Source organism: Lethenteron reissneri, chromosome 61 (genome assembly GCF_015708825.2).
Source record: "Lethenteron reissneri isolate LAM-NWPU_2019-01 chromosome 61, ASM1570882v1, whole genome shotgun sequence".
Lineage (NCBI taxonomy): Eukaryota > Metazoa > Chordata > Hyperoartia > Petromyzontiformes > Petromyzontidae > Lethenteron > Lethenteron reissneri.
The window spans coordinates 1845969-1866191 of record NC_083839.1 but is presented as its reverse complement, the minus strand read 5'-3'; the positions used below and the strand labels follow the sequence as shown (position 1 = coordinate 1866191).

General features: G+C 46.5%; 2 protein-coding genes and 5 non-coding genes across 10 annotated transcripts in view; 1 reads left to right on the top strand and 6 right to left on the bottom strand.

Annotated features, from left to right (window-relative positions):
• Nucleotides 1-4616: 4616 nt before the first annotated feature.
• LOC133358202 (large ribosomal subunit protein uL22) lies at nt 4617-13341 on the bottom strand. The gene is made up of 7 exons (XM_061576439.1): nt 13292-13341; nt 11679-11734; nt 10415-10455; nt 9225-9359; nt 8233-8331; nt 6938-7129; nt 4617-4733 (listed from the first exon to the last, which is right to left on the bottom strand). The coding sequence occupies exons 2-7, from the start codon at nt 11716-11718 to the stop codon at nt 4686-4688; spliced, it is 555 nt and encodes a 184-aa protein (XP_061432423.1). The 5' UTR covers nt 11719-11734; nt 13292-13341; the 3' UTR covers nt 4617-4685.
• Nucleotides 6226-6302, bottom strand: LOC133358427 (small nucleolar RNA SNORD58). The gene has a single exon (XR_009757069.1). It is a non-coding gene; the product is annotated as a small nucleolar RNA SNORD58 (small nucleolar RNA).
• Nucleotides 8050-8126, bottom strand: LOC133358432 (small nucleolar RNA SNORD58). Its single transcript, XR_009757074.1, has one exon. It is a non-coding gene; the product is annotated as a small nucleolar RNA SNORD58 (small nucleolar RNA).
• LOC133358426 (small nucleolar RNA SNORD58) lies at nt 8431-8507 on the bottom strand. Its single transcript, XR_009757068.1, has one exon. It is a non-coding gene; the product is annotated as a small nucleolar RNA SNORD58 (small nucleolar RNA).
• Nucleotides 9700-9776, bottom strand: LOC133358431 (small nucleolar RNA SNORD58). The gene has a single exon (XR_009757073.1). It is a non-coding gene; the product is annotated as a small nucleolar RNA SNORD58 (small nucleolar RNA).
• On the bottom strand, nt 10695-10771 carry LOC133358422 (small nucleolar RNA SNORD58). The gene has a single exon (XR_009757065.1). It is a non-coding gene; the product is annotated as a small nucleolar RNA SNORD58 (small nucleolar RNA).
• Nucleotides 13342-14944: 1603 nt separating the features above from the next.
• The window catches only part of LOC133358201 (stAR-related lipid transfer protein 3-like), a 34319-nt gene continuing 29040 nt past the window's right edge, over nt 14945-20223 (top strand). For 2 of the 4 annotated variants that reach the window (XM_061576436.1, XM_061576433.1), the window contains exon 1: nt 15061-15220. The gene's annotated coding sequence lies outside the window, so the exon portion shown is untranslated. Of the gene's footprint in view, nt 15221-20223 lie in introns of all 4 variants that reach the window. The other 2 variants (XM_061576438.1, XM_061576435.1) reach the window with 2 other exon arrangements.

Here is a 20223-nt window from a genome sequence, read left to right as displayed (position 1 = left end):
GGCGTGTTTGGAGTTTGCGTCTCTGCCTCTCGCCCCGTTGTCGCGTGAACAATTAACAATCTTCTGTTTTGTTTGCATTATGACTGCAGGTATTGTGGTCTATGCAAACATGACTACTCGTAAAAAACGTGTCAATTTTGTTGCCAGATAAAAGGGTAAAAAAACAATTATCATATTTTTTACTGGCAAATGAGGTACCAATGGTGTAAATGCTTACCCCGAGCTCTCATACTCTGATGGTGCATTGTCTTTGAGTTGTGCGCCTTTTGGCGTCATCTGGTCCAACCCATGTGAGACGAGGCTCTAAGGAAAGCTGTCTCGGGTGTGGACCAATCAACTTCAAGGACAGTGCATATATTATCAGAGTTATGTTTTTTTGCATTATGACTGCAGGTATTGTGGTCTATGCAAACATGACTCCTCGTAAAAAAAAGGTGTCAATTTTGTTGCCAGATAAAAGGGTAAAAAAACAATTATCATTCGTCTTCTTGGTTCTTTCGGTAAAGTCACGTAGAAGGGAAATAATAAAATAATAAAAATAAAACATAATAAAATCATATAATAATTTTTTTCTTTCTTTTATTATTTCCCTTCTCCGTGGCTTTACCGAAAGAACCAAGAATATGAATCCCTGCAGTCACGAAAGCTTTAAATAGAAACATTCTTTAGAGTATTTGTCTGCTGTAAATGTCCAGCATGATAGGTCACTTGTGTTGAACTATCACATTGTGATAACCAGGTCGCTTCTGAAATAGAAGATAAATAGCTGCGGGCTTTACCTGATAAAATTAAACGTTTATTTCACTAAAAATAAAAAGAAAGTTTATTCTATTTTAAATATAAAAACATTTCATTTTAAAATTAAAAGTTGACTTTACTTTTAGTGAAATAAACATTTTATTTTATTTGCTTTTTATTTGCTTACCTTTCCTATACATTGTACTAAAATAAACGTATTTTACTTTTAGTGAAATAAACTTATTTTAATTTTAAAAATCTAATTAATTTTTATTTATTTAACTTTTCGTGAAATACACGTTTTATTTTCTTTTCTTACCTTTCCTATACTTTATACTCCTACCGTGTTTTTTTTTCATTGTTGTTGTAACTTTCTGACCCCAGTGCCCCCTTACTGGACATAGTAAAAAAAATAACTTTATAGCCCATCGGATGCCTCCTGCAATCTAAATAAACGTTCATATTCTGATGGGATTTCCAGCTTCCCCGTAGGCAGAAGAGACTGCATGGGAGTTCACACGATGTCTCGCCCACGACGAACCACCGAACACCCATCAGCCAAAACGCTCAACGATGTCACTTCATAGCAGCGTGACGGCAAAGCGCTGTGACCCCCCCCCCCCCCAAAGCGCGGGGCCCAAGGCAGTCGCCTTGATTCGCCGTACCCGAGGGATAGCCCTTGTTTACTGCCCCACGACCCCCGCCTCTTGGAATTATCAAGCGATGTCTTAGCAGCTTGCACGCCATCAAATATTAAACAGCTCGTCTAAATTAGGCGACGTCTTGGGACATTGTAGGTTATTATCAAATATTAAACGCGCAAAAGGTGGTTTTGTGTTTTTATCTCCACCGCTAAAAGTGGCGTTGAGGTTCACGTCCAAATAACGGAGGACGACCGGGCAAACCGTCAGATGACTGCACAATTACATTACGGGGGTGGGGGGGGGGGTCTCTTAAATGTTTCGCTTTGTGACAAAAAAAACTGGAATTCGTCACCATCAATCACCTCTGCCAGACCCGTAGCACGGAAATGTTCCGTATAATTTACTAGGCATGTGCCCTTCGCGATAGCTTTATCCTGTATATTCACATTTTTTTTAAACCCAACTACTTTCCTGCTTATGTCAGCACGGAGGCAGTGCTCATGTGTTTACAGCCCAGAGTCAGTGGTGGAAATTCCACGTTGCCATGACATCACCCCCCCACCGCTCCACCACCACCCCCCCCCACCACCACCCCCCCCCCCCCACCACCACCCCCCCCCCACCACCACCCCCCCCACCACCACCCCCACACCACCACCCCCCCCCACCACCACCACCACCCCCCCCCCACCACCACCCCCCCCCCCACCACCACCCCCCCCCACCACCACCACCCCCACACCACCACCCCCACACCACCACCCACCACCCCCCCCCCACCACCACCCCCCCCACCACCACCCCCACCACCACCACCTCCACCACCACCCCCAGGAATTGAACTCACAACCTCCTCCACCCCCACATGGCTGCGAGCCGCCGGGCCGGACGGCCAGTCCTGCTGGTCGAGACTCGCGATGGAAATGTTCCGTGTTGGTTTACAAAGCACGCGCCCTTCCAGATAACTTTTGTGCTGTATAAAAAACAACTACTGATTGTCCTGCTCATGAGCAGCGTTCCATATGTTTACAGCCCCGAGTCCGTTGTGGAAATTCCACGTTGCCATGACAAGGGCAGCGTCTCTAATTCCGACTACAGATGGTCAGTCGGCCGAGTCAACCTCCCCCACAAACTCCCCACCACCGCAGCCAGGAATTGAACTCACAACCTCCTACTCTTAGTTCTTTCGGTAAAGTCACGTAGGTAAATAATGAAATTAAAATTAATAAAAATATTTAATTTTTATTAATTTTAATACAAATATTTTGTTTTTATTAATTTTAATTTCATTTTTTACCTACGTGACTTTACCGAAAGAACTAAGAGTATGAATCCTTGCAGTCACGAAAGCTTCAAATCTAGAAATACAACCCCCCCCCCCCCCCCCCCCCCCGATGGCTGCGAACCACTGGGCTGGATCGGCCAGTCCTGTTGGCCAAGACTCGCGATGTTAATGTTCCGTGCAGCCGAAGATCCATGAAGAGCGGCGCCCTACGTGGCACCCTGCACGCCGCCACGGTCGCAGCACAGTTGCCAGAATGTACTGACATTCGTTCGGCTACATTCCAGCTCCTGATAATTAAACCTCACGAGGGTGTTCCGGCCCGAGATGTTAACAAAGGTGGCCTTCTCTTCGCTTTGCAGGGGCCCAGACACAAGCTGACCGGTGACACTTCTCGCTGCAGTCACACAAAGGCACGCTTCTTCTTCGGTCTCGTGTCATCGATACCTTGGAATATTATTGGGGGAAAAGGGAGAATGAGAAACAAGGGGCCAGGGATGGGGTTTGTCCCTCTGTTGGCCGTGGTGGATACTGCCACACTTGGGTTACGCGAGTGAGAATGTGTGCGGGCTTGAGCTCACGGCCCCGACGGGTAAACTGGATCCCCCATCGCTTAGGATATCAGCAACATGCAACAAGAAAAATCAGCTAAGACCAAACTGTACATGTTATGAACATGCGTGTTCAGTACAGCGTCGTATGCCTACGAGACTTGGGACGTTGAAAAGACGTAGAGAGATAAGATATTGGCAACTCGAAATGTATTGCTGCTAGACAGATTACTGCATCTCAGCTGAACGTCGCTGACCAACGTAGAAAAAGGTTGAACAAAGACGAGCCGATGCAGGCAGCGATGAGAAGCTGGCACTATTTTAGACACATGCAGGATGGACTACAGGAACATTAAGTGGAGGTGAAGACCTAAACTCAAGAGCGCGCTGTACACGTGACAAGCGACCTGCATCGTCATCTTCTGTTGGAACGTCCATGTCACACCGTACGTAACCAACCGCAATAGAAGGGGGGCACACAGCAAAACAGCCCCAGTCGTAGCTGCCAACGACTGTATTCATCAAATTCTGACCCGATGAAGCTCCCCAAAAAAATGAGAATCAGGTTTTATCAGTCGGCTGCTCCCACGGATTCAAAATCCAGCATCTCGGTGGTCCCAGAGACCTTTGCTTTGGGATGGGTGGCTGTCCATGACACAGCCGTGAAGTAGTAATAGGTTTTACCCTTTCAACTGGTACAAAAACTGACACCTTTATACAAGGCATCATGTTTGCAATAACCACAACACAAGCAGTCAAAATGCAAAGAAACTCTGATGCCTTGTATAAAAGTGTCAGTTTTTGTACCAGTTGAAAGGGTAAAAACCTATTACTATATTTTGCCACTGGTAAAGGTCGTCTCAGTGAAAATGCTTACCCGAGCTCTCAATACTCTGATAGTGCGCTGTCTTTGAGTTGTACACCTTTTGGTGTCATCTGGTCCAACACCAATGGAGACTAGGCTCTAAGAAAAGCTGTCTCGGGTGTGGACCAATCAACCTCAAAGACAGTGCATATCATTATCATCAGAGTTGTTTCTTGTTTGCATTTGACCGCTTGTGTTGTGGTTATTGCAAACATGCCTTGTATAAAGAGGTGTCAGTTTTGCACCAGTTGAAAGGGTAAAAACCCATTACTATATTTTGCCACTGGTAAAGGAGGTCTCAGTGTAAAAGCCGTGAAGATCTATAAAATTGGAAGTACGGGCATCAACCCTTAAGTTACCACACCAAATACCCAAAGAGCATTGGTGTACATTTGGAAAGTCCAAATAATGTTGAGAACCATCCCAGGCATCCACATCGCGACTCCCGTGTCTTCACTCCAGATGCATGTCCAAGTCACTGCAGATGATTATATACCGATCCGTCTCAAGGGAAACAAAACAGATGCACATATGTATACGTGACCACTTAATGTTTATTTTCAGTTAAGGTGTTTATTAAATCGACAAGGACTGGTGGGAGATGTCTATTCCCGGGCCATGAGCTTCTGTTTCTTCAGCTTCTTCTGAGAAACCTGTGGTGGCAAAAACGGATAAAGTCAGAACTGCAAATAACACACGCAGAGCGAGACAAGCAGGGTGTGCAGTTTTTTTCACGTAGGCAAAATTAAATATCACAATCTTCTTCCTCCTTCCCCTCTACCCCCCGAAGGAGACTCCCCAAACACAGTTAGTCAAGCGCACAGGCGATTTCAGGTTTAAGCCCCCGTCTCAAGATATTCCAGTTTGGTCTCGAGTTATAGTTCGAGGAAGTCTCGTAATTGGGAAGTTACAGATTCAAATACCCTATGTGGTTATCTTCACCCCCTAATCCCCTCCCCTCCTTGGGGGGGGGGGGGTCAATGAAAGTAACCACTTTGTATACTATGAGACCTTTACCAGTGGCAAAATATAGTAATAGGTTTTTACCCTTTAAACTGGTACAAAAACTAAGAGAAGTTGTCTCGGGTGTGGACCAATCAACTTCAAGGACAGTGCATATCTTTATCAGAGTTGTTTCTTTTTGTTTGCATTTTGACTGCTTGTGTTGTGGTTATTGCAAACATGATGCCTTGTATAAAGGTGTCTGTTTTTGTACCAGTTTAAAGGGTAAAAACCTATCACGAACCACTTTGTGTTTGAGAATAGGTTTTCCCCTTTTTTCTGGCAACAAAACAGGTGTTAAGATGTTAAAACACCAAACAGAAACCTTTTAGAAGGAATTATGTCTGTGTTAACCACAATACTTGTGGTCAGAATGCAAACAAAACACTGATAATATATGCATTGTCTTTGGAACCGATTGGTCCACACCAAAGACAGCTTTCTTGTTCGAACAGAGACGAGGCTTGAAAGAACGCTGTCTCTGGTGTGGACCAATCAGTTTCAAAGACGATGCATATATTTATCATAGTATGTTTTTTTATCTTGATTTGAAGCTTCCGTGACTGCAGGAATCCATTCTCTTTTGTTCTTTCAGTAAAGTCACGTAGGTAGAAATATAATAAAAACAAATCACGACGCTTTGATTGCAACACAAGCAATCATCATCAGGTGGGAAAACACCACAGCAAGAATTTTTTTTCGCTCAAGTGGGAGTGTTTGCATTCTGACCACAAGTATTGTGCTTAACGCAGACATGATTCCTCGTAAAAGGTTTCAGTTTGGCGTTTTAACATCTGAACCCGTTGCCAGAAAAAAGGGGAAAAACTATTCTCATATTTCCAACTGGCAAAGGAGGTCCCATGTTGCACACTTAGTGTTTGTATTGAGCAACGTGTTCCCTACAACAGGGACACGTGGGATTTACACCACTGGTTCCAGCCTGTTGACCCCCTTATGCAACATTTAGAATGTGTTGACGTTCGTGAACGCTCATAAAATACTCTCCCAGCCTCCTTCCACGACGCTTCCAATGCACAGCTTGTGGATTTGCTAAAGCCTCTTTGGAAACTCTGAAGCTCAAGCCCCAAGGGTTGAGGGAGGGAGGGGGGGTGGCGGGTCCCCATGTGGACACGTGCGTCTCGAGTGGCTCAGCCGTTTGGTAACGCTGAGGTTGTTTTCACGGTGAATCCAAAGGTGTCCTAAGTTGGTCATCATGGCCACTCGAAGCGACGCACGCGCCAGACAGGTGGGGGGGGGGGCAGCACTCGGGATATCACCCCCCCACTGAGGGTGAGTACAAGCGCTGTGGTGAGGATGGCAGCCTCCCCCCCCCGCCCCCCCGCCGATGGCTACGGTAAAGTCACGTATGAAGATAAAATAATAAATTTAATAATAGCATACTACGACGTTTCGATTGCAACACAAGCAATCATCATCATCATCATCAGGTATAAAAGAAATAGCAACAAAAATCTAACCAGAAAACTATAGACAGACACATAAGCAGGCAGATATCACAAAGATACATAGAGAGAGCACACATCGGCACACATACGTGACTTTACCGAAAGAACCAACGAGTAATTCCTGCAGTCACGAAAGCTCCAAATTAAGATTGATGGCGATGGTGAGGACGAGTTGAACGGTGAGGTCGAGGGCTAGGTGGTGAGGACGACTAGTGAGGTCGAGGGCTAGGTGGTGAGGACTACAGTGAGGTCAAGGGCTAGGTGGCGAGGACTACGGTGAGGTCGAGGGCTAGGTGGTTAGGACGACGACTACGGTGAGGACAAGGGCTTCGGCGAGAGCGACGAGGGTTATGGCGAGGGGGCCCACGCCGCGCGACGGCTGTGCTCACCTTCTTCTTGGCGGCCGCCTCCTCCTCTGGCTTGGGCACGACGTGCTCCTTCTCGGTGAGGATCAGCTCGATGTGGCACGGCGAGCTCATGTAGGGGTTGATGCGTCCGTGCGCGCGGTACGTGCGGCGCCTCATGTGGGGGGCCTTGTTCACCTGGATGTGCTCGATCACCAGGGAGTCCACGTCCAGGCCCTGCGGCGGGTGGGCACACGCAAGGCCAGTGTGAGCGAGAGGATGCGAGACGAGCGGCTCATACGTCACGTGTGTTGGACATCTTTTGCGCCGTGAGTAGCCAACCGTGCTAATCAGGGGCGAGGATTAGCACGGTTTGGAGGAGAGGTGCGAGTGTGTGAGGAGCAGGTGAGGAGTGGTGTAAGAGGAGTGTTGGGGAAAGGAAGTGTGAGTGGGCAAGTGAGAGTAGTAGTGTGGGCGAGGAGCGGTGTGGGTCATGTGTGAGTGGGGAAGTGAGAGGGGGGGTGAGTGAGAAGGTGCGGCAGCAATAAAGAACTTTCGATAGGTGTAGCAACCATCAGCACTACCAAACCACCACAACTCACCAACTGGTACTTTCAGCGTAATGTTTAACAATCAACAGCACCAACAAGCATCCACTTGTAAAAACTAGCACCTCAATCACCAACAACCACCCAGCCACCAATATAACAACCACTAATACCAGCTACAAATCCAAAAGTACTATAATACTGTACAATAATATAACGTCAGTGGGTTGTAAGAAACATTTGAAGACAGCAATCATGTACATAATCTTGGAACCCAATCACCGGTTAAACAACCACCAAACACACCGGCCACAAGTATAACCTCCATCACAATGCTGTTAGGTTGAGGCTCAAGGAACTAACGAGGCAGTAAATAGGAAACAAGATCGCGGTGATACAAACAAGGCAAGTAGAAGAGAGTATAGATTCGTGATGCGTGCCGAGAACCTTGAATGGCGACAACTCGCGGAGTAGCGAAGGTTGTTCGACCACCACACGACTCATCCAATCGAGGGTCAGACGGTGGGGGGGAACGACAGTGGCGAACGTGACCAGACCGCAACCAGCACAACCACCGCCCACCCCACCACGGCCAACGTCTGCACTCGAGTGGCTCAGCCATTTGGTAACGCTGAGGTTGTTTTCACGGTGAATCCAAAGGTGTCCTAAGCTGGTCATCATGGCCACTCGAAGCGACGGCCGCAACCCCGACCCAACCCTCCCCTCGCGCCCCACTCGCGGCTCCGACCGTGTCCCCCGAATCCCCCCCACCACGACCTACTTGCGCCTCACCTTGAACTCAGCGTTGCTCTCGGCGTTCTTGAGCAGCTGCAGGAGGAACTCGGCGCTCTTCTTGGGCCAACGGCCCTGTGTCCAGTCCCATGCTTTGGCCTGAAGGACGATCACACGCACGAGCACACGCACACGATCAGCACAAAAAATCGGTGCGACAAGTGCCACCCAACGCAAACGCGGCCCTGTTGCTTTCGAGTGGCTCAGCCGTTTGGTAACGCTGAGGTTGTTTTCACGGTGAATCCAAAGGTGTCCTAAGTTGGTCATCATGGCCACTCGAAGCAACGCGCGTCGGTGCGTGGCGGAACACAATATGCCAGGTCCATCTCCCCCTCGCACTTCTCTTAAAATGAAGGAATTATTCTCACGTGGGTTTTCTTTTCATCATAACCTAGTAGATGTAGGTGTAAAACATTCCTCCGCAACTCCGTCATTAAGCAGTGTCTAACAAAGGTGCATCCCTGCAAGTTCTTGCTCACTGCCACTGCTGGCAGAAGGGCCTCCACGATAAGGTACGGTGCAAAAATGCCCTTAGAGGGTATATTGGATTCTAGATTTGAAGCTTTCGTGACTGCAAAGATTCATACTCTTAGGTAGGTTCTTTTCGGTAAAGTCACGTAGGTAAAAAATTAAAATTAATAAAAGTAAAATAAAATAAAAATCACGCCGTTTCGGAGGCAACACAAGTCTCCGTCATCAGGTATATTGGATCTACTCTTGCATGAAGGGAGGGGGGTAGAGTACCCACACTTTACCTCACCACCCTTACCCTTCGACTATGGCGCCCCCATTGATGGGCACAGGCAGGCATATGTAAGAAACTTTCCCCAATGTTTCCACTGCTACGACAGCAAGACGGAATCAAACCGTCGAACGCCTGCAATGCAAGTGCACAGCCCGCCTTCTCTCAAGTCTCTTAAACGACTCAGGCCCACGCACGTACGGGTAACGCGCCCGACGTCAGTAAAAAGCTAAAGAAACCGGTGTCTCACCTGGGCACAGCGGCCCACGCCACCGTTGTAGCGACGGAAAGGGACGCACTGCTTCATGAGGACCACATCCTTCAGGTACTTGGTTGCCTTGCGGATGTGCATGCCCTTGATGGTGTGTGCGGTCTCACGGGTGTTCTGGTCAAAACAAAAGCATTCAATCAACAACAATCTGATTAAGGAACTTCACAATAATTTTTTTTTTTATTTTACAAGTTAAAGTGTCACCGAGCTACATAGCTTTTTCAGAGAGCGATCTGGCCACAAATGAGAGCTCAACTAAGTGGCCGATCACGTGGAAATGCATAGCAGCAAAATACTCTAATAAAGCGGACAAGCATCAGTGTCCTGTTTGGCTGGCGATTCCATTGACTGTTGTTCAACCATGTACAATTGTTGCTTTAACCACGCTAATTGCTCACATAAGCATGCACCCCAAACACGATCTACCATCGCAACACAAACCGCCTGCCTTCGAGTGGCTCAGCCATTTGGTAACGCTGAGGTTGTTTTCACGGTGAATCCAAAGGTGTCCTAAGCTGGTCATCATGGCCACTCGAAGAGACGCGTGCGTGCACGTGGTGAAAGACAAAACTATGCACGTTTTCTCTCAAACATAATTCAACAACCTTGGAAATGCACAGAAGTCTAGTTTCAATTGCTAAATAACAACTCAAGGGATTATCCAGGCAAATGTTTTTGTTATTAACAAATAAGTCTTATTGGAAACATCTTTTAAATGACAATGGCTAGTAGTATGCGAATACCTTACATCATGTATTTCATTTGCATGAGACATGGGTCTTCTTGTGCATATTTCAGTTTGCTTCATTGCTGTGTTTTAATTTTATTTGCCACTGGTGTCCCAGGTCACTATAATTAAACTAATCACGGTCTTTCTCGAGTTCTCGCTAAGTTATAAAAAAACAACTTGGACTTGATTTCTGTTAAAGAACAAAAAAAATTCATTTAATTTTCCAAAAACTGAGTCTTAAGATTCAGCGAGGCTTTCAAAGTAGCACATTCCAATATTAACACCGTGTTGTGGCAAACGGGATGGACTGCAGCATCGCAGGACGTTATAGGGGATGGCAACAGCATGGAGGTGCCTTCATTCCAGCAGTGACGATGATAATGATGTTGGTATCGGCAACTACCAAACGCAAAAAAATGTGGCTCTAGCAAATTCTTACCTTGAAATGGACGCGGAGATTTGATCCCCTGGCCTTGCAGGCTGTGGCGTGAAAACACAAGTAGGGGGTGGGGGGGTAACACGCGTACACACAGGTGTAGACACGCACAAACACGGACATACAAGCGAACACAGGCACACATGGGTAGACCACACAGGATGGAACACACGCAAAAACCACGTGCACACACGCAGACACAACAAGATTAGAGATCAGAAGAGGTGCAGTACTGGCCACTTTTCAGCCACCCATAGCGGGTTCAGGGCACGCAAACAGAGGGGCTGCTCAGAGGAATGGTAACGCAGTTGTTATTTTCACGGTCAATCCAAAGGTGTCCTAAGTTGGTCATCATTGCAACCCATGCTGCTGGGACGAGCCCACTCCCTGCACCATCCAACACTACAGTGTTGCGGAGAACGAAGCGGAGAGAAAAGTTTGATGGAGGATGGCAGTGTCTTGGACGATGACACCGAGTGTAGGGATCAATTTGAAGCTTTCGTGACTGCAGGGATTCATCTTCTTGGTTCTTTCGGTAAAGTCACGTAGAAGGGAAATAATAAAATAATAATAATAATAAAATAATAATAAAACATTATAAAATAATTCTCACGACGTTTCGGCCACAACGCAAGCAGACGTTCCTCAGGTGAAGAACAGGTCTGTCGGAAAGACAGCGTCTGAATGAGCTGTCTTTCCGACAGACCTGTTCTTCACCTGAGGACCTTGTGGCCGAAACGTCGTGAGAATTATTTTATTATGTTTTATTTTGATTATTTTATTATTTCCCTTCTACGTGACTTTACCGAAAGAACCAAGAAGAAGAGTGTAGGGAATGAAGTGACAGGAGGTAGAATCGAATGGTGAATGAGCTGGAGACGGAACGAAATGAGGTCTGCAGAGGAAGGTGAACGATTTGAAGCTTTCGTGACTGCAAGGATTCATACTCTTAGTTCTTTCGGTAAAGTCACGTAGGTAAAAAATGAAATGAAAATTAATAAAATAATAAAAATCACGACGTTTCAGAGGCAACACAAGTCTCCGTCATCAGGTGGGACCCTCACAGCCAGATTTGCCTCACTTGATGCAGCAAATTTAGCTGTGACGGTCCCACCTGATGACGGAGACTTGCGTTGCCTCCGAAACGTCGTAATTTTTTATTTTATATAAATTTTTATTTCTTTCTTACCTACGTGACTTTACCGAAAGAACTAAAGAGCATGAAGGTGAACGAGTTGGTGCGGTCCCACCCCGCGGCGAGACTTACATTTGGTGGGATTCTCGGGGTCCAAGGAGTAGCGCCCCATCTTCCTGACTCAGGGTCTGTTTTGGGCACAACATTTAAACAAAACCGTGGGTCAACATCGGGCAGAAAATACAATAGGGGAACACCTCTTAACCACATAAAAGGTCCTCTTGATCCACCAAAGAGCCCCCCAACCCCCCCGTATAGCCAGCAGCAGACTGTGCTGTTTGCGAGCAACTATGAGATACCAGAACAACACTGGAAAAGGGTGGCCAACACCACGCACGGCCGCCTTTGTCTCCCGAACTGGCGATATTTACACGCCACCACCGGTTACTCATTTGAGGTTGAGTCGATCTAGGCGAGGCCCAGGACCCGTTCAAATTATCGTCACTGGTGACCCACCACACCTGTGTGACCAGTTGCCTAACACACACTACACCTTGGGAGTGTGCCCTGGTACGGATCCAAGCGACAAGAAGATCCCACCGATATTCATGGGTCACGCCTCGTGGCAAGTGAAAATGCCTCCTATTCGCTTACGGTTTTGACTTTAAAGCCGTCCTACATCAATCAATCGGCTTGCTGGCTTCGTGCAAATGTGATCTCGACGCCACTCGAGCTTTTAAGTTGATCGGTTTCAACCTTGCGATAGCCAACTCGCCGATGTCAAAAACGGCCTCATTCGCAAGGGTAACCACAATTACAAAACACGCAAATAACACGGCAGAAACACGTACACAGCGCACAACGGCGTGCAGGAGTCATACAAACATCTCCATCCCTTTAAGTGGATTGCGGCCAAATAGCTAAACAGGAACCACGCAGCGACGCTGGTTGGCATTCATCCAGCAGTGGATTTACAAACGCTTGCTGTACCCACGTTAGGCATCCTCTCAACCGGAAAGCCCACTTTGAATGGGTTGATCTGGGATTAACATCGCGTACATTTTCACAACCACCGAGATGATCACGCATAGTAACCTACAACAACCTAATATTCGTGCTTGTGCTACACCAAGGGTCTCTGCCATGCATTACCATCTCAACCACTGCCTAGACCAACATACGCCTCTTTTAGGGAAACTGCTCCGTGATATTGTTAAGGAGACCCACTCTCCTTAACATCTCGCATTGAGGCTCTTTCTTAATACTCTGGTTGGCGACCCTTGCTCGCCGCTGTGGCCAACAACCCATGCCGAACGTTCCAGCCGGTCGCGCAGGCTTATCCGGCATAGCGACCCATAGGCCCCGAAACTGCTCGGCACGATAATTTCCACATCTCGCAATGTCCACAGCGGCACTTAAAATGTGTTTTTGTTTATCGCCTCCGTGAAAGTCGCCCGAGACGCCGCGCACTAACCAACACAGGTTTAATAAAGTGTTAAGCGATATAATTCACATCGCCACAAAGCCGGAGTATGATTGTACGAAACCCAAAAACACACACACACGTACAGAATAACGTCGCGAAGAAGCGTAATCACGAAACGCCGCGTCGTACGCCATCGCCCTAAAAAGCTAACTTACTCCCGCGCACAAGCATCGCGAAATGGAGAGCAAGCGCGGCCTTAATGACGGCGGATTACATCGGATTGAGTCGGAGGAGAGCAACGCAACGTAGCCGCCATTACCTCGAGCCGCCGGAAAAGGAGGGGGTGGCGCGGTGTCTTGTGGGATAACGAGCACCCCCTGTGTGTGTGGAGGGGGTGGTGGCGTCCAAGTCTCGCGAGAACGAGAGGAGCCGATCGAGGCTGAGTATCGCGAGACTTGGGAGTGGAGAGGGGAGGGTGGGGAGGGGCTGGGTGGGGAGGGTGGGGAGGGGCTGGGTGTGGAGGGTGGGGTTGGGTGGGGGCTGGGTGGGGAGGGGCTGGTCACCCCGGGGTGCCCTTATAAAACTCAACGTTTAACCTACTCACGCCGGCTTGTGCCCGCCCTCACAGTCGGGCATATTTGCGGAATACACCACGCCGCCGTTAACCCTGGCATTGACCGAGCAACCCAACGTTCCTACCAGCTCCCTCCGCAGGAATGTGTTTACAGAACAATTAAAGCCGCAGTGGTCACCCTGTGCCCTTATAAATCTCAACGTTCATCATACAAAGTCCCATCACAAGGGAGAAACACAAATAGACACTCACCACTTGTACACTCACCACTGCACTCACCACTAGTACACTTAGTGGCCGTCCATAAATGACAAATGACGTCACGCGATTTTGGACGATTTTTGACCCCCCCCCCCCCGTCACACTGCGTCACAAAAAGTCAGACCCCCCTCAAATATGACGTCACAAAGCTCTGCCCCCCCCCCCCCACATTAAATTATGCTTCAAATGGCTTTAAACTATTGTCATTGTAGTGCGTATTTAATGTGGCGCTGCACTCTGATGTTGTAGGAGAAAACATTTATTTAAAAGTATTTTTTATTAAGTAGAACGTGTTGTCTATATTTATTTAAAGTTGCGCATTTTGATGTGACGTCACATTTTTCAACCCCCCCCCCTCGTCACACATCGTCACAAATGTCTGACCCCCCCCCCCCCCCTCCTAGGTGCGTGACGTCATTTATGGACGGCCCCTGTACAAAGAATACGGGGTTAAACCGCACGGGTTGACAGGCGTGCAATACGAAATATCGCGATATCTTGAACCGAATTATCGCGAGACTTACAAATCAATGCGGTGACATCATCGACAACCGGGCTGGCCCACAGGATTCATACTCTTAGTTTTTTCGGTAAAGTCACGTAGGTAAAAAATGATATTCAAATTAATAAAAAATATTTTTTATTAATTTTAATTAAAAAATTTTTTTTTATTAATTTTATTAATCTTAATTTCATTTTTCACGTAGGTAAAAATTGAAATTAAAATTAATAAAAAATGTTTTTTATTAATTTTATTAATTTTTATTTCATTTATTAATTTTATTAATTTTAATTTCATTTTTCACCTACGTGACTTTACCGAAAGAACTAAGAGTATGAATCCTTGCAGTCACGAAAGCTTCAAATCTGGCCCACAGGAGTTGAGGGTGGGTGGGGGAGGGCTTCGGCGAGATCTCGCGATATCTGAATAATTCAACCCTCCTTTAACGTTCGCCAAGGAAATATCGCGAGACTTCGAAACTCAGAGCGGTGACATCATTGAGCAACCGCGTGTGGGGGCGGGGTTCTCGCGATATTTAAAGCCCCTCCCCCAACCACCCTGACCACGTTTCCTCAAGTCTCGCGATATTTAAAGCCCCTCCCCCAACCACCCTGACCACGTTTCCCCAAGTCTCGCGATATTTAAAGCCCCTCCCCCAACCACCCTGACCACGTTTCCCCAAGTCTCGCGAGATTTCAATTTGTTTTCCTTAAGTCGTACGAGGCCTGCGTGGATCTCAGTTGGACTCCGGGGTAAGGACACAACGCTCCCCACTCATCGCTCGCTCGCTCCCTCCCTTCCCCGGCATCTTCACTCAGACATTTCAGCTCTGCCTCTTCCCCCGGTGTCTCTCTGTTGTCCTCGCTGAAGATCACACACACACAGAGAGAGAGCGAGAGAGAATAGCGCTGGTAAGTGAACGCCAACTTGACGCGCCTGTTAACAACACATCGACAACAATGCCGCGTTTGTTTGCCCGTAATTGCGACGGCTTTAGGATAAACACACAAACATCGAGACAAAGAGAACCTCAAACGGTGTCAACTCGTGTCTCTTCAAACTTCAATTGGTGCCTTTTGTTGCTGACCGTCGTGGTGTTTTCTATCCGAGGCCTTGCGCTAGGCAAATTGATGATACAGTTCACACGAAAGTACATTGTTACTACGCTACACAGTGGTTTTACTATGATTTCACTATGCTTACTATAGTGTACTGTGTATCGTTATACACTCGCACAGGCCGATACGGTGTGTTGGGGGGTGGAAGCCTTCGGTAGGCTAACAAAGGGCTCTGTTCCACGTACACTACTATTGTGTACTGTTTAGTAACTGCAGCTACATACAATTAACATTATTTTCCTTTGTTAATGCTACTGCACCCCCCCTCGGTGCTGTTGATCCTGCATAATGCATGGGCATAATATGACTATGAAACCCCCCCCCCACCCACCTCCTACGCATTTCCCATATATGCTAAACTCCTCTTGATATGCATATTATTTTGTCAAGGCGCTCTTCTTCTTCCACCTCCAACTCAGCTTATATATAAGCTCTTAGCTTGGCAGTGTCTCATTCTTCACCTGAAGACGGCTGCTTGCGTTGTAGCCGAAACGTCGTGAGAATTATTTTATTATGTTTTATTATTATTTTATTACTTCCCTTCTACGTGACTTTACCGAAAGAACCAAGAATATGTGTGCTGTGTGTGTTAGACTGTAGTTCACTACTATCACACGCTGTTGTTTGGGACTTGAGGTCACAAATCCTGATAATTGGTTCTTTACCCTTCTATCTGGCAACAAAACTGACACCTTTTTGCAAGGAGTCATGTTTGCATAGACCGCAATACCTGCAGTCATAATACAAACAAAAGGACATAACTCTGATAATGTGCACTGTCCTTATCAGAGTTATGTTCTTTTGTTTGTATTATGACTGCAGGTATTGCGGTCTATGCAAACATGACTCCTTGCAAAAAGGTGTCAGTTTTGTTGCCAGATAGAAGGGTAAAGAACCAATTATCATATTTTTACTGGCAAATGAGGTCCCCATAGTCACAAATCCTCTTCACTGCTGGATGGAGACCTCCCTCACCCCCATGCCGTGTTGACACATGGGGGGGGGGGGTCTGTGTGGTGGTTTTGACCATACTTCACCACGCTGGTCAGTGCGGATTGGCGTTGCAAGGGGGAGGCCCAGGAGGAGTTGATTCTAGATTTGAAGCTTTCGTGACTGCAACGAATCGTACGCTTAGGTTGTTTCGGTAAAGTCACGTAGGTAAAAAGAGTGGTTTATTATTTTATTTCTATTATTATTTCTATTATTTATGTTTAACTACGTGACTTTTTTTTCCCGAAAAAACTAAGAGCCAGAGGAGTTGCTTTCAATTACTCGCCACGGATGTTATAAGCCTTGTGCCGGGAAAGCGAACTATTGTTGTATGGCCCGGATTCGTAGCACGTATATACCACAGGATTGTGCGTTCTTTAACATCTTGGGCATTCGGTGTTAATGCTCAATGTTGTCGATTTACTCCCTAAAACACCGGTGTTGCTCTACTAGTAACGAATTGGCATGCAGTGTCGGGTGGTGTTGGGTTTAACGACACATATTTACGCGATTTAACCCAAAAAAACGATGATATGGATGATATAGCCTACGTGTTTTAATAAACTGTTCGTACTAAAATGGCACAAATACAACACGTTGGTAGCTGTCGTATCGTGTGATCCAAGTCGTGTGTTGCACTTGCACAGATGTCTAGCACTGATTGTGGTGTTTGTCTCCCGCAGTGGCAATTAAAACGACAGCTTTCTTACGATGCAATTGCCTCTTGTCCGAAAATATCCATCTCTCAGCAGAGATCGATGGGGGGTAGGGTAAACTGTGGGTACACTCTTTCTTGCGAGAGTAGGCCGAAAATTACCCTCGATAATTACACGCAACATTGCAATGTTTCACACCAATTTATTGTAGACGACACGAAATCATTCAACGCCATTGTTCTAGCGTAGTGCGGTGCACGTATTTCGCAGTGACCACCCATATATACATTGCGTTGGTTGTAGCATATTGTGGCTTATTAATTATACACTGGGCTTGACACACTTTCATTACGAAACAACAAACATTAACCTCAGTCCTAAGATTAACAACCGTAAACCCCAATTAATCATAACCTAACAGTAGCCAAAACACTAACCATAGCTTGACTTAAAGCTTTCGTGACTGCAGAAATTCACATTATTTGGGTCTATCGGTAAAGTCACGTAGATGTTTCAAAGAAAATAACAAAAAACTACGACGTTTTGATCACAACACATGATGACGATCGCTTGTGTTGTGATCGAAACGTCGTAGTTTTTTGTTATTTTTTTTGAACCATCTACGTGACTTAACCGAAAGACCCACAGAATATGTAACCATAGCCCCTAAGCCTTGCGGGCATGGCCATTATTCTAATAGCAGCAGAAGCGACATACTAGAGATATGGTTAGGGCTACATCTATTAGGGTTTGGGGGATATGGTTAGAGTTAAGATTGCTGAGAGACGTATTGCTATGGTTAGGATTCGGGGTTAAAGGCTGCTGTTAGGCTGAGTAGTAATATGATTAGGTTTAAGGCTGCTTTGCTTTTGGCTATTGTTTGGGCTAGACGTAGGGGTACAGTTAGGGCTACAGCTAGGCTTAGGGCTACGATTATGGTGAATGCTGCTGTAAGGATCAGGCTTATGGATATGGTTAAGCATCTGTAACCCAAAACCTTAGTCCGAACTCAAAGAGCATTCTAACCCTTTTCCATAGTTCTCACAGTAACCTTTGCCCTAAATCGTGACCATAGTTTTAAGCCTACCAATAGCTCGGCCCAATAACAGGTTTGACCCTAACCCCTCACCCTAATTAGAGCCGTAAGCCTAACAAATACCTCTAGGACACACCTGAAATTCATCCGCAGCTGTAAACAACACATTTACCTTTTACCACGTTTGTCATGAGTGGCTGCAAAATAAGGCTAAACTATTTGGCATTGGACCTAATGAATCTGAGCAGAATGTTCACTCCTATGCTAATATACCCGTGCACATAGATGTTCTTCCCGAAACTAAAACGGTTTATTAATAACAAACAAGTATAACCCGTAAAAAAAAGTTTTTCACTATAAATCCTTTATATGCGTGGCGGCTAGAGTCTTCTCGTCCTCTGGCTTGAGATGGCTGCCACCTATGGGTCAGATGATTGTCTGCCAGTATTAAGCAATTGGTAATTAAATATTTAATTTGTTTTCCCTAAACAGTGTAAAATTTTGGAAAACATTTTTCACGAACATTAATTGTCTCGCACAACGAGTCTGTGTGGAAAATGTCAGCTCGATTGGATCACGAGAAGTGGGTTAAACAACGACCGAAAGATTTGCACGGTCGCAAGCAAGCAAGCGAACTTAATATAAAGGATTTAAAAATAAAATCGAAGCACTCGACACATTCGTGAAAAACACTGGCCTTAAAAGTAGAAATATAATACGGCGTGCGACGTTTTGGGCAATAACCATTCTCATACCTGTCAACCCATACAGTTTTAGCCGTGTTCTTGTACATGGGAAATTTAATTTTCACATCCCATACAGCGTACAGCCGTTTCGATACGGGCAAAACAATGTTGTCTATTTGTGTTTCTCGCTTTGTAGGGTGAACGTTGATATTTATAAGGGCACGGGGTGACCATTATTAAGGTCTGAATTGGTCTGTAATAAGGTCGGGCACTGATGAGACATTGAGAGTTTTGCGTTCTTCATAGCACACGTGTTGAGCCATTACCCAAAACGTCGCATCTGATATTAATTTATTTTTTAAGGCCCACATCATTATTGACGAATGTCATTTGAGCGTGTGCACCACTGCCAACGCAGCAGTATCACCACCAAATAATTCGTTTAATGGAAATGAAGCGTTTGCTAATAGCACAATATATTCGTTTTTGTGTGTGCCAGGATCGTGTTAATGGTGGCAAGTTGCCGAGTTTTTTTTCTTATTATTTGTACTTTGTACTGCCACTGGCGAACATGGTCACGTATTTATTTCTTTTCGTTTGAAGCAACCGTTTCGCTAAAGTTGATGTTGAACAGTGCAACTTTGTAACATCAAGTGACAATCAGAAGTGCCTTTGTTGCGCCTCGCCGTGTTATGTTCGGCTGAATTAAGTCACATGGGGTCATCATGGCAACCCAGGGGCAACAGTCAAAATATATTGTATGTTTGTGTTATAACACGGGCGATGGAGGAGGCTCGTGAGGGACGCTGCTACTGGGCAGTTGAGGCAGTCGCCCTCCAGCAACAACGGAGGGCAGAAGAACGACGCTCACAACAACTGGCGGAGCGCCGGGTGGCTAAAACGCAACAAGTTGACACAGTAGGGGTACATCTACCGGTCATCTCAGTCAGCCAACCCATGGCACTTGCTGGGTCTGTCTCGAGACCTACACCTAGCCTGGCACAATAGGGGGTACAGCTGGTGGTGTATCTACCTGTCATCTCGGTCAGCCAACCCATGGCACTTGCTGGGCCTGTCTCGAGACCTCCTCATGCACCTAGCCTGGCACAATAGGGGGTACAGCTGGTGGTGCATCTACCGGTCATCTCGGTCAGCCAACCCATGGTACTTTCTGGGTCTGTCTCGAGAACTCCTGCACCTAGCTTGGCACAGTAGGGGGGTACAACTGGTGGTGTATCTACCGGTCCTCTCGGTCAGCCAACCCATGGCACCTGCAGGATCTGCCTCGAGACCACCTGTCAGCGAGCCTTCGACACTTCACGTGGTAGCCTCAAAGTGCACCTAGCCTGGCACAGGCGCCGTAGTGATGTCACCGTCACTTAGTGTTGGTATTATGACAGAGAGCGGTGGGGTAGCGGTTAGCGCGCT

Bases quoted from the DNA above. Each gene is read 5' to 3' on its own strand.
- LOC133358202 (XM_061576439.1), bottom strand. From the start codon at position 11,718: ATGGGGCGCTACTCCTTGGACCCCGAGAATCCCACCAAAT. The intron at 10,456-11,678 runs GTAAGTCTCGCC...TTCACGCCACAG, and splicing joins CCCCGAGAATCCCACCAAAT to CCTGCAAGGCCAGGGGATCA. The intron at 4,734-6,937 runs GTGAGCACAGCC...TTGCCACCACAG, and splicing joins AGGCGGCCGCCAAGAAGAAG to GTTTCTCAGAAGAAGCTGAA.